We start from the raw sequence: 13,633 nt of genomic DNA on the forward strand, positions 1-13,633 counted from the left end.
TGTGCACCACACCCAGACCCTATGGACAGACAGATACAGGGACAGATAGTGCAGCCACTGCTGCCTGTAACTGAAACACACTTCCTGTTTGAAGCTTGTGTGCTAAAAAGAAAAGAGGCAAATATTCCAACATACAGCATAGCCTCCCATTTTAAAATCACTCACCACACACATGCAAACACACACATACTCACACAGACACACATTACATTCTAACTGCTACTGAGGAAGTTCCACAGATCATTAGCTCTCTCTCTCTCAGACTGAAAATGCCCGTCCTGTTGGTGTCCACACTGCTCTTCTCAGGTACAATGCACTTCAAACACATCTATTTGAAATATGTGTTCATATAATTGGTCACTCGCCTCTTATTTTGTGTGGTTAAAACCTCTTCATCACCTTTGTCACCTGCAAAGCAACATTTGCTTCCATCCTTTTCATTGGGCGGCAGTGTATTATAATGGGTAGGGAACTGGTCTTGTAACTGAGAGGTCACAGGTTTGATCTGCGGGTAGGACATTGTCGTTGTACCCTTGAACAAGGTAATTAACCTGCATTACTTCAGTATATATCCAGCTGTATAAATGGATGCAAATTAAAGTGCAATGCCAAATGTTGTGTAGGTCGCTCTGGATAAGAGTGTCTGCTAAAAATGCCTGTAATGTAATTTCCGTTTACAGGCACTTTTACTAGGTATACTTTTATACTTTGTAAACATACATGAGCATTTTTTCTTTTTCTGATCGCTCATGCCAGTGAAAGATGTTTGCCTCCAGAAGGAATTGTTGGTGATGAGCTTGATGCTCTTGTTTAAGTTACGGGACATTCGGAAATTTGGTCAGCTCCAGGAGCACAACGGGATGCTCCAGTACTTACTCAGAGTTTTTTTGCATACCGTGACCAGAGTCAGCTGCTGGCATGAACGGTCTCTTTGGCCATTTTGTGCCACAACCACAGATGGGCCACACAACTCAGTTTCCAAATGTTTTTATTTTATTGAAAGGCGTTTAAATTGTGCAGTATTCAGAGGTCATGGATAGCTGTTTCAATGCTATTGCTCATGCTCTGATTCCCTGGCCTGTGACCACACTGACAAATCTCCCGCCCACCCCCCACCCCTTGTGTCCTGACATCATGTCATGACAGCACTGCCCTGCATTTATAGATGGAAAGTTTGCCAGGTTCATTTTGAACAGCTGAGTTCCTTTCCCCAAAAGGGGAAATACAAACCGAGAATTTTAACTTTTAATAGGAACAAAAACAAGGCCACGCAGGGCAAGTCTCAAAAAGTCAAAACAAAGTTCTTAAACGCAAAACAAAGAAAATCCAGAAATCCGAAACAATGCGAAACCAGAACACGGGCAGGATAGAAAACACTCAGGACAAAACACAGAGTCACAAGTACACAAGGGAGCGCATACCGAAACACAATCAGAAAAGCACACACAAGGATCCAGCACCTGAGTCAGGGAAGAAAGAATGGTAAATGGACTGCATTTATATAGCGCTTTACAATTGATGCCTCTCATTCGCCAGAGCAGTTGGGGGTTAGGTGCCTTGCTCAAGGACACTTCAACATGCCCGGGGCGGGGTTTGAACCGGCAACCCTCCGACTGCCAGATAATCAGTATTACCTCCTGAGCTATGTCACTATGTCGAACTTAAATAGACAAGACACTGATGAGACACAGGAGGGCACAATGCACAATCAGGCCACAGAGAGGGAAGGGAAAACCAGACAACCAAAAAACAATAATTGAATAATTGAAAACAATAATACAATTAAACAGGGCAAATGAACAGAACTGAAAACTGAAGTGCCGCCATCTTGCGGCCCAAAAGGGGAAACGCAGACAAACCACAGAACCCTGACAAGTTCCTGAATTTTGTGTAGATAAATTTTGCTGATTGTAGTGACACGAATGAGCTGCAATTTTTTTGGGTGCACTTAAATTATGTGCTGGTGCAAATGAAAAAGTTAGGCGCACCAGTGCCACCAATGTAAAAAGTTAGTCTGGAGCCCTGTAGGCTGGTGCATAGCTAGTGGTTAGCAAGTTAGCTTGTCAGTTGGGTAGCTAATGGGAAGAGGGGGATTGGGAGCTTGTACACATTTTATGTTCATCATAACCTTATCAAGAGATGTCTGACCATCTAATTATTTGCACTCCCTAACTTAGTTGTTGCTCAGTTGATGAGAGCCACTTAAAATGAATAGTGGCTAGCTTCCCTGGAACAACATTAGTCTAGTAGTTATGCTCTGTTATGCTGTATCACCATGTCAACTGTGATAATGGCATTTCTGCGATTCTGCTGAAGTTACTCACTTCAGTGGTTTTTTACGAGATACCTTTTTTTACTCTTACTTAAGTAGTTATTTTTATGAGTACTTTTACTTCAACCAGAGTCAATGGGCTCTATTTTCGTACTGGCACAAGTCTGGTCCAAGCGGACACGCCGGTGTATTTGCAATTTGGCAGGGCGCAACGTGATTTTTCCCCGCTTGCGCCCATTTGCTAATTTCGTGGCTCGACATGAACCCGTCTGCGCCGAGACGGGTGGGATGGCGTAGCTGGGGGTGTGTCGATACGGATACGCCAGCGCGGTACAATATTGGTGTCTGTTTTGGCGTAAAATCACGCCTGCGTCTCCGCCCGCTATAACTACGTCTAAGCGCAGCGCTGGTGATCTTGAGCTTTTTTCGTGACTTTAGTGGGCGGGGACGCACGTGAACGTAGACCTATCCAAAAATCCCCCAGACAGGTTTGGTGGATGTCCTACATATTTCATCCCGCTTACATAAATAATTAAAACAAGACTACTGAATACAACCTTCTGAATCAGTTAATCATGAAAAAATAAGCTTGACTCTTGTCTATTGAATTTGATGTGAATCAAAGGCAGAGGAAGGAAGAGGAGGAGGCATTTATAATACAACGAGTATTATAAATGCCTCCTCCTCTTCCTTCCTCTGCCTTTGATTCACATCAAATTTTCATGATTAACTGATTCAGAAGGTTGTATTCAGTAGTCTTGTTTTAATTATTTATGTAAGCGGGATGAAATATGTAGGACATCCACCAAACCTGTCTGGGGGATTTTTGGATAGGTCTACGTTCACGTGCGTCCCCGTCCACTAAAGTCACGAAAAAAGCTCAAGATCACCAGCGCTGCGCTTAGACGTAGTTATAGCGGGCGGAGACGCAGGCGTGATTTTACGCCAAAACAGACACCAAAATTGTACCGCGCTGGCGTATCCGTATCGACACACCCCCAGCTACGCCATCCCACCCGTCTCGGCGCAGACGGGTTCATGTCGAGCCACGAAATTAGCAAATGGGCGCAAGCGGGGAAAAATCACGTTGCGCCCTGCCAAATTGCAAATACACCTCTTCTCAAGCCAATTTAACATCATCAACCCGTGGAGGCCGACTTGCAGTACCATATATTCGGTCATTGTGAGTCTGAACCTCCCGGACAAGTATGTCAGTTTCTACCTGCGTAAAGTTTGCCTGGCGGAGCCGGTCTGGCGCATCTTCAGCCATTACGGAATTGACAATACGCTGCGCCTGTGCGCCACGCCGGTCTTGGGGATGAGAGGAGCTGATTTGATTGGCCATGATTGAAGGCAGCCAGGACATACCTGCTAATAATGTATTCCTCCCACTCCAACCCTGCCCCACACTGCGCCATGGATGCGCTTGGGCCTCTGGTCACCAAATTACCAAAAAAGAGTTGGCCACACCCATGTGCTCCAGCGCTCTGAACTTAGACCTGCGTTTGTTATTTCTAGTGATTTCTTCATTTCAAGTCCAAGAAGAAAGGTTGAACAGTAAAGTGAAATCTGTCTGGAATTTTGGGGATATACTGTGTGAAAATGGTGTGAGTGTTCTCGTGTGCACGTGTGGATATGTGTGCAAGTGTGTTTATGCCTGGGTAAAATATGTACATACACAGTACAGGCATATGCATATACAGTAGCATTCTACTTCCTGTTCTTCCTTCCTGTATGGTTCAAACTCTCACCAGAGCCTTGTGTACATTATAAAAATCTGAATGTTCTGCCATTTTAAACAAATTCAGAATACCAAATGTTTCTAATGTATTTTCCTGTATTTTGAAAATACAAAATAGATGTATTTTATCTTGATACATTTTCTGGCTCCAGTACTTTGTACATTTAGTTGAGGGGTATTTTGTATTTTGTAAAAAGATACATTTTGATGTATCTTTGCCCATCTCTGGGTGTAGAACAGATCAAATTTGCACTAATGCATTCAAATAATGGTGTCATTCTGTAGATAAATGTGATCTCTTAGGTCATCATGAGATTATGTTGTAGGATGTGATTTCTGAGATCATTACACAATAAAATTTGGCATGTATGGGATTATTATGATATTACATGATAAAATTTATGAGATTATTATGAAATTATTGAAATTCACATTGGATATTTTCGTGGTGCATTGGCAAGTAGATTAAAGTTGATAAGTAGAAATTTAAAATATCTTGAATGGTTTTATAGCACATTTAAGCTCACTGTCTTTTTTTAAGCGTGGAGTTTGCATATGAAGTCTTTAATGGCCATTCTCAGCTCTGTGATACTGTGATGACATCTTTGCACAGACATTGAAATGTGAACAGGAGCAGTTCATCAGCCATAGTGCAGCCACTGCAGGCTGTAACTGTTTGAAGCTTGTGGGCTAAAAAAAAGAGGCAAATATTCCAACCACCAGCATAGCCTCTCATTTTAAAATCACTCACCACACACACGCAAACACACACATACTCACACACACACATTACATTCCAACTGCTACTGAGGAAGTTCCACAGATCACTAGCTGTCTCTCTCTCTCAGACTGAAAATGCTTGTCCTGTTGATGTCCACACTGCTCTTCTCAGGTACAGTGCACTTCAAACACATCTATTTGAAATATGTGTGTATATAATGGGTCACTTGTCTCTTATTTTGTGTGGTTCAAACCTCTTTGTCATCTTCTTCACCTGCAAAGCAACATTTCCTTACATACTTCTGATTTCCATCTATAGGCACTTTTAGAAGGTAGGCATTTTATACTTTGTAAACATAAGCCGCGTTTCCACCGCAGGAACTATACCCCGGAACTAGGAACCTTTTGAGGAACTCAGTGCGTTTCCACCGCAGGAACTAGGGTCTAAATTTAGTTCTGGGGGCTTTGTTTTACCCCCCAAAACGTTCCTTCTCGGGGGGTAGTACTTTCCGAAAGTACAGGAACCTTTTGGGTGGAGCTTGCAGCGCTGAACATTTCTGATTGGTCGAGTACTCGTAGCATTTGTGTTGTATTTATTTTCCGCCATTACCCGCCATGTTTGAAAATATGCAGCGGCAAACCAATTTATTTTCATAATAACTTCAAATCAAACTTGTATGTTATGCGGCGCAGTAGCCTACTTTTGGTTATAGCCTGTCAACATCTTGGAATTATAACGTGTGCTCTTCTGTTCTTTTCTTGCTTTAGTATTCGTTTTATAAAATGCTACGCATTCGTGCTGGGACAGCATATTACGTAGGCTACCAAAACATTCAAACGGATTAATTCGGTTGCTGAATATTTTCTTCCGGATTTTCTTTGTTAGCCCGTTGTAATTGACCCAAAACGTTTGATACAGTTATGTGAGGTATGCGGTAGTTCTGCATAATTAACATTGGTGATACAGTACAAGCAAACTGGAAATCACCTTCCGCACTTTTTATCCGGGTAAAATAACAGGTTAATTCTAGTAATCTTCCCTTTAGTTTTTTCAGACTGCCGTAATTTTACTCAATTTTACTGCCATTTTTCAATTCCACGAAAAGACCAGGGGGACTATGGACTCATTTATGGTGCATGGTTCGCATCTGGAGGGCACACTTCACTGCTCAGCTAGCAGTAACTTCGAAGGAAAGCAAACGGTGGCTGTACCACTACTAATTTACATTTTCACGCAAGTCCGAGTTTTCGTTCTATTCTTGTCATTTTGCGATTAGCCTATATGGAATTGACGACGAGAAAGTAATAAAACAGCAAATTGTTTACAACGTGTGCATGTTTTCTGCTGTTAATGAATGTGTTTGAGAGGATATATGAAAATCAATAAATACAAAAGTAACCAAAAATATAGTAATTGTTGGTAACCCGTTGTATATAAGTGGAATAAACCCCTCCGGGCTGTCCCGGTTATTAGAAAATAATGTAGGCTACTTCGGTGGTAGTATGGGGTTACAGAAGAAATCATATGACAGATGGACCGACGACAACGTCAGTGGGCTAATTTGCCTAATCTTCGCGGGACTTTAGACCCCGGTGGAAACCAGGCAGACAACCATTGGCTGAAGGAACCTTTTAGTTCCTGGTAAAGTAGTTCCTGGGACTGAAAGTTCCGGGTAATTTTGGTGGAAACGCGGCTATACATGAGCAGGAATTTTTGGTGCTGGGCTTAATCCTCTTGTTGAAGTTATGGGACATTCTGAAATTCGGTCAGCTCCAGGAGCTCAACAGGCTGCTCCAGTACTTACTCAGTGTTTGTGCATCCCGTGACCAGAGTCAACTGCTGGCATGAACGGTTTATGCGGCCATTTTGGGCCACATCTGGGGATGGGCAACACAACACAGGTTTCAAATGTTTTTATTTTATTTCATTGAAAGCCGTTTAAATTGTGCAGTATTCAGAGGGCACGGATAGTCAAGTCAAGTCGAAGTTTATTTATATAGCACATTTGCAACAAGCACAGTTGAACAAAGTGCTTGAACAGACTTAAAATACCAAAAACTAATATAAAAGTAATAAAAAATTAGAATAAAAGGAAACAATAAACATGGTAATAAAAGAATTACATCGAAGATAAAGACAAGGTGACAAGCTCAACTGAAATTGAATGCCAACGAGAAGAGGTCTTCAGCAGCGACTTAAAAGACTCTAGGGTCTGAGCAGTTCTTATATGAAAAAGTAGGCTGTTCCAGAGATCAGGGGCAGCTACCGCAAAGGCTCGGTCACCTCTATTTTTGTGCCTGGATCTCGGAACATCCAAGAGCATCTGGTTGGCCGACCTTAGTGCTCTAACTGGAGTATGATGCCGCAAAAGTGCAAGAATAGCTGTTATGATGCTATTGCTCTTGCGCTAATTCCCCGGTCTGTGAATACACTGACAAATCCCCCATCCCCCCATCCCCCCCCACGCCCCCCCACCCCCACCCCTCGGTTCATGATGTCATGTCATGACAGCCCTGCATTTGTAGATGGAAAGTTTGCCAAGTTAATTTTGAACAGCTGAGTTTGTTCTTGACTTGAATGCCATTTAACTTTGAATGCTGTTGAAAGATCTTGATGTGTAAAAGTACCCTGTAAGTGTACTGGATTCAATCAAAGAAAACCTTTTATAAATGTGCAATAATACCATGTAAAACTGCTTGTATTTGATGATATAATGTGTGCTATACAGTATATCTGCAGGACATATTTTGTTTTAAAGTTTTAAAATGAAAATGGTCTCTGTTTTTTCCAGTTTCCAGAGCTGAGGAGTCTCTGTTTGTGCGTAAGGGAAGCCCTGTTCGTCTGGATGTGCAGGGATATGAAGGACTCGAGTTTCACACCCTTTCCTGGAGATTCAATATCTCCACAACAATACTAAACTACAATTATGAACTTAATCATTATAAATTTTTTAAATCTTATGAAACCAGGGCAGAATTTGATGAAAAGAACTTCTCTCTGCTGCTGAAGAACGTGCAGGAGAGAGACAGTGGGATCTACACAGCAAGGATAACTGATATTGAGGGAAAGGAGAGAGATGTTGCTTCCTACAGGCTCACAGTTCAAGGTAGAAATAACACACTGTTTTACAGTCTCTGTGTACAATACAATCATGAGGGTGCTAAAAAGATATGGGTGGAGAATACATTGATACTAATGCATTTAAATAATGCTGTCATTCTGCAGATAAATGTGATTTCTGAGATTATCATGAGATTGTCATTTGATGATATTTCTCAGATTATTATAAGATTATATGGTTAAATTTGAATATATGGGATTATTATTGCCAATTTAATGTATGAGATTATTATGAGACCATAGGGTGCAACGTGTCACATCTTTGGCCCAGTGGATTGGTTGTTGTTTTGTAGAGGCCCCGCCCACACGCGAGGTGAGCGTGGTGTTCCACACACTCTACCTCACACTCACACACTCTACCACGCACTCACTCACTCTACCTCACACTCACACACTCTACCCCATACTCACACACATGACCACACACTCACACAATCTACCCCATACTCACATACACTAACACAGTCACACCCTCCACCACACACTCACACACTCTACCCCATACTCACACACTCTACCACACACTCACACACTCCACCACACGTTCACACACTACCACACACTCACACTGTACCCCATACTCACACACACTACCACACACTCACACACTGTACCACACACTGTATCCCATACTCACACACACTACCACATACTCACACCCTCCACCACACACTCTTCCGCTCATTTACACATTTTACCCCTCACTCACACACTCTAATGCACGTTGTATTGTTTGTGTGAATTTTAGATGCAGTTCTAATTTATTTATTTACGTTGTTTTTTTCAGAGATCAGTGAGGACTGAGAGAGAAGGATAAATTTGTCAGAGGGGAGGAGAGAATTAATATCTGAAATAACTGTGTGTGTGTGTATGTGTTTGTGCATGTGCATGTGTATGTAAGTGTGTGTGCATGCATGCATGTGTGTGTGTGCATACGTGTGCATGTGTGTGTGTTGTGTGTGTGTGCGTGCGCGTGTGTGTGTTTGTATCAAAAACTGAAGATGAACCAGTTTGTCCAAGTTTTGCTGTGATTAATTGCAATAATTTTTAGCTGCCACGTGAACTGTATTTTTTATGTTTTTTTGTTTCAAGTTTTTTGTTTTTTACATCTTAATTTGTGTGTTTTTGGATTTTAATGTGTTTTTGGATTATTAGCTTTTCATCCACTTGAGCCAAAGATGATTTTCCATCATCTGATGAACAATAAAGTTTTCTTATTTGGAAGTCATCATACTTTTGCTGTCATGAATTCTTAATGGGCATTCAATTAAAGGAAAACATGAGATAGTATTGTAATGGTAAAGAAACACAAAGAAAATATTATTCAAATGAAATTGTGAAATTTTAGGTTCAATATCATGCAATAAATATGGAATAAATACTGAATAAGTTTTAGGGCACATGCACTTCCACTAAACCTTAGTTTTTGTGATCAACCCCTATATTCAACTAAACGCAGGTACCCATTTTAAGGGCATATTTTGTATTCACTCAATGAAGCCTTTCAGTTCTTTAAGACTGAAAAATACATGAAACAGGAAGAGGTGTGTCCTGAATGTTATCGGAAGACCCATGCTAGAAGAGGAAGCTTTTTTTTTAATTATCAAGTGATTGTGTAGTCTGAAAAATAACCTTTTTGCCACTCACCAACCATAAAATCCTCACCGTTTTAATATAGTTAATAAAATATATTAAAAAAGAATCAACGTTTTAGGATGAAAAAAAATGAACGCAATAATTACAAACCTTTGCCATTCACATTTGGGGCAAATGGCATGTTGTATTATAATGTTCATAATGAAGATGTCATGGTTTCAGGGTGCAGTGGCTGGGTGTGGCCACCAGGGGAGCACCCTGAGTCCTGATTGGGCTCACCGGTTCACGACAGGGTTGGTCGTGTCTGTGTCGCTATCACTAAGACCAGAGCCAGGTAATAGGACGGTGGGACAGGTACTCTGTGTGAGCTTTATGTGTTAGGTTGCTTGTCCGGTAAATTCAGCGTACGTGTTAAGCGCAATTTAGTGTTCTATAAAAAAAGAAAAGGTTCCTTATTATTTTGCAGCTCTGCAAGCTAGGGTATTTGGGACGTTGTCCTGGTGTTGTATTTCTTGTGTTTTTCTGAGTTGCACTCAGATTATTTATTTTAGCTGAGTGTTTGTCACTCAGCTGTATTCTCTGTTAAACCCTAAGTCTAAGGGTTTCCCGTTGGGACTTCTGGGACCTTTATTATTTAAGTACCAGTGTTTGGGTTCTCGGTTTAGCGTTTGTCGGAGATCGGCTTCGCTACTATTATTTCTTTTTTTCCCTTTCCTCTGTTTAGTCCTTCGGGATTTAGGGGCTACTTGGTTGTACCCTTGTCAGTGTGCCTTTGAACCTCCGAACACTACCCATTATGGAAGATTAATATATTTAAAAAAACTTTGGTGAGTCGCATAAATTGTACAGAGTATTCCACACACTGCGTTAGTAATTCAGGTACCTGGTTGTAATCTGTAATTTGGTTTGTTTTGTTTTGATTTGTTGAAAGATTTTTAAGAAGTTTTAGCCAATGTTATGCAGGCAGGCTTCTAGAGCTTGTACCTGATTTAAGTGGACAGAATTTAACAAACTGCTTCCTGAAGATCACACAGGTTGTTGCTATATGGCTAAAACTATTTTTCACCAAATACAAGGTGCTCAACTCATTTTTAAATAACATTAATACTATTAATTTCATTAACAATGGTTAATTCTATTACTACTGCTACTACTACAGCTAATAATAATAATAATAATAATAATAATAATAATAATAATAATAATAAATTATTATTATTATTACTGTGGATAAGTGGGTATAGTTAAGGAATGGATGGATAATAATAATCATAATGATAAAAAATAACTTATTTGCATGGCACTTTTCAAGCATACAGTGCAAACAGATTTACAACAGTAAAAAAAACACAAAAAGACTTTAAAAAAATTATTAAAACATCAAAAAGACAGACAACAATGTAAGAAGATAAAAAATGGATGAAACAGAAGTGAAAATACAGATCATTCGTTGTAAAAGGCAGGTCAGTAAAACTGGACCTTGTAGAAGGGATTGGTAAGAGGCCACTGACTCAGCATGAATCGGAGGAGTCACATGACTTGCATCATGACTTGCATCTCCTCCTGACATCAGCATGAGAAGTTGCGGCGGGAGATCGAGCAGTTTGGTTGCGTTCGGATTGGGAAAATCAGGGATAAAATCAGGGGCTAAAAGAAATGTTTGACCCCACACTTTTCTTTTTTCTTTTTTTCTTTTTTTTTTGACGGATTCCAGCCTGGGATGTTTCTGACCTAAATAAAAATGACTAAGCATAATTTTATAATAAAGATGGCAGGGGGGGATGTGTGATTGTAATGACAGATCATGTGATGGAGATTGTGGTAGCAGAACAGGGCAGAAGATTGTGACTAAGTGCTGTTTCTCTTTCTCCGCATGGTCTTTAAGCCAATAAGGGGCTCTTTTCAAGGAAGGCAGGGCCCAACGCGCAGTTTGTATCTCACCTACAGGATGGGGCGACCCTGATTTTGGTGCCCCTCACCAAGACCCGTCTGGATCTGGCAGGTCACTCAAAACCGAGCCGGCGGTGCAGAATACACACGCTAAAAAAAGCACTGCGAGGACAGCTGTCACTCTGAAACGGCTCAAGAGTTCCACAGCCGAAACGTTCCACAGCCGAAATGTTCCACAGCCGAAATGTTCCACAGCCAAAATGTTCCACAGCCAAAATGTTCCACAGCTTAAATGTTCCACAGCCAAAACGTTCCACAGCCAAAATGTTCCACAGCCGAAACGTTCCACGGCTTAAATGTTCCACAGATGAAATGTTCCACAGCCAAAATGTTCCACAGCCGAAACGTTCCACAGCTTAAATGTTCCACAGCCAAAATGTTCCACAGCCAAAATGTTCCACAGCTGAAATGTTCCACAGTCAAAATGTTCCACAGCCAAAATGTTCCACAGCTTAAATGTTCCACAATAAAATGCAAAAAAATTAAAAATAAATAAATACTCACGAGTCAACAATATCCCTCCATAGAAGGGGGCTGTGTGGCAGGTGCATGAAGGAAAGCATTGCTGAGAGACTCCACGGTGAACAGTTTGCAACAGAACAATTATGTGAGACATTTGGGTCATTGGATTCTTTGTGCTAAATGTCTTGGACCAATCACAGCACTGGAAGATCAGCAGCATGAATGAATAGAATCTTATTAACCCATTAAGGTGCAAGATCACAAATATGTTATTGGAATGCTTGTGACTGAACATTCGGATGCTGGTGTAACAATAGCTGCCTTTAATTGAAAGCAATGAAGTTCTAGAACTCCAATTTAGAATTCAAAAAAAATTCCAGAAAGTCTACTCTTCTTTTTTTGACATTTTCTCCCCAATTTAGTCGTTATACCAATTCCCCATGTGTATCACAGTCCTGATCGATGCGCTATCCTCTGTTGGTCTGGGCAGGGTGTAGACTACCACATGCCAGCCTCGGATACATGTGGAGTCACCAGCCGCTTCTTTTCACCTGACAACAAGGAGTTTCACTGGGAGAGCGTAACGCATGCGGAGGTTCGCGCTATCTCTCCCAGATCCCCTCCCTGCTGAACAGGCGCCCCGACTAATCAGTAGGAGTAGCTAATGCAACGATCAGGACTCATGCCCTCACCGGCTTCCCACCCGCGAACACTGCCAATTGTGTTTGTAGGAACGTCTGACCAAGCCGGAAGTACCGCTGCCGGGGAATGAACCCGGGTCTCTGCGGCGGTAGTCAGAGGTAGAGTGCTTATACCTCTACACTACCCAGACGGCCCAGATAGTCTACTCTTCTAAGGGTTGAGGTGCACCGTTATTCACGGTGGCATATATGGACTCAGGTTTTGTTGGAGGGTCTCCTGCTGGTCCCAACGTGACATAGACTGTGCTCACTTTTGGGTGGTGCTCTGGCTTTGCAGTGGTGACTGTTTCATACACGGTTACTTCCCTGCTTGGATTACTGAGCACCACACCCGGGCCCTACAGACAAACAGAGACAGGGACAGAACAGTTATCATTATCATCATTTAGGGCTTGGTGTATATATATATATATATATATATATATATATATATATATATGTGTGTGTGTGTAAAAAAACTGTAACAGATTTATAAGATTGATAGGAATAATTGTACCTCAACAGAAGCATATTCAGTGTTGCACTTGCCCTCTATCTGGGACCCTGTGAAATTCAAATCTAGTTAATACTTCACTGGGTTCAACAGCAGAATTTATCAGGGTTCAATGAAAGAAATGTTCTCAGTAAGGGGCAGCCATTTTTAGAATGAACAACATCACTTCATGTGTAAATGTATTTTAAAATACTTCAAATATGTATTTACATACATTTTCAAATACAAATACAAATACAAATACGTGTTTGTATTTGACCCAGCTCTGATACAGACTGCTCAGGCTTAATAGTGTAGGAGCAGAGAGCATTTTTATCCCACAAGCTAAAGCAGCAGTGAACACCAGTGTACACTGATGTGCCATTTTACAACAAATTACACTCTGTACAGCTGTTTACTTTATTAATTCATTCATTCATTTAATTTAATTTACATTTACACAACACCATAATTTCATATTTAAATTGCTGTAACTGTACGGCATGTCATGGCAGACTAGCAGTTAGCCATGCGAATGGTACAGGGAGCTGTGGCTGCTTAGCTTCAGCAGTTAGCCATGAGAAGGGTACAGGGTGAC

The 13,633-nt window shown here is 41.1% G+C and overlaps 2 protein-coding genes across 4 annotated transcripts in view; one reads left to right on the forward strand and one right to left on the reverse strand.

Moving 5' to 3' along the window:
- LOC118232807 overlaps positions 1 to 13,633 on the forward strand; it is a 60,175-nt gene that overhangs the window by 31,469 nt on the left and 15,073 nt on the right. Inside the window, exon 6 of one of the 2 annotated variants that reach the window (XM_035427950.1) lies at positions 8,642 to 8,695. The exons of the other annotated variant lie outside the window; for it this stretch is intronic. Coding sequence (XP_035283841.1) covers positions 8,642 to 8,651 — 10 coding nt within the window. The 3' untranslated portion in view covers positions 8,652 to 8,695. Of the gene's footprint in view, positions 1 to 8,641; positions 8,696 to 13,633 lie in introns of those variants that run through there. 2 annotated transcript variants of the gene reach the window in all.
- LOC118232801 (natural killer cell receptor 2B4-like) overlaps positions 12,583 to 13,633 on the reverse strand; it is a 112,529-nt gene continuing 111,478 nt past the window's right edge. The window contains exon 7 of one of the 2 annotated variants that reach the window (XM_035427926.1): positions 12,583 to 12,901. In XM_035427926.1, the coding sequence (XP_035283817.1) occupies positions 12,707 to 12,901 (195 nt within the window). In that variant the 3' untranslated portion in view covers positions 12,583 to 12,706. The remainder of the gene's footprint in view (positions 12,902 to 13,633) is intronic. The other variant, XM_035427924.1, reaches the window with a different exon arrangement.

This window comes from Anguilla anguilla, chromosome 8, assembly GCF_013347855.1.
Source record: "Anguilla anguilla isolate fAngAng1 chromosome 8, fAngAng1.pri, whole genome shotgun sequence".
Lineage (NCBI taxonomy): Eukaryota > Metazoa > Chordata > Actinopteri > Anguilliformes > Anguillidae > Anguilla > Anguilla anguilla.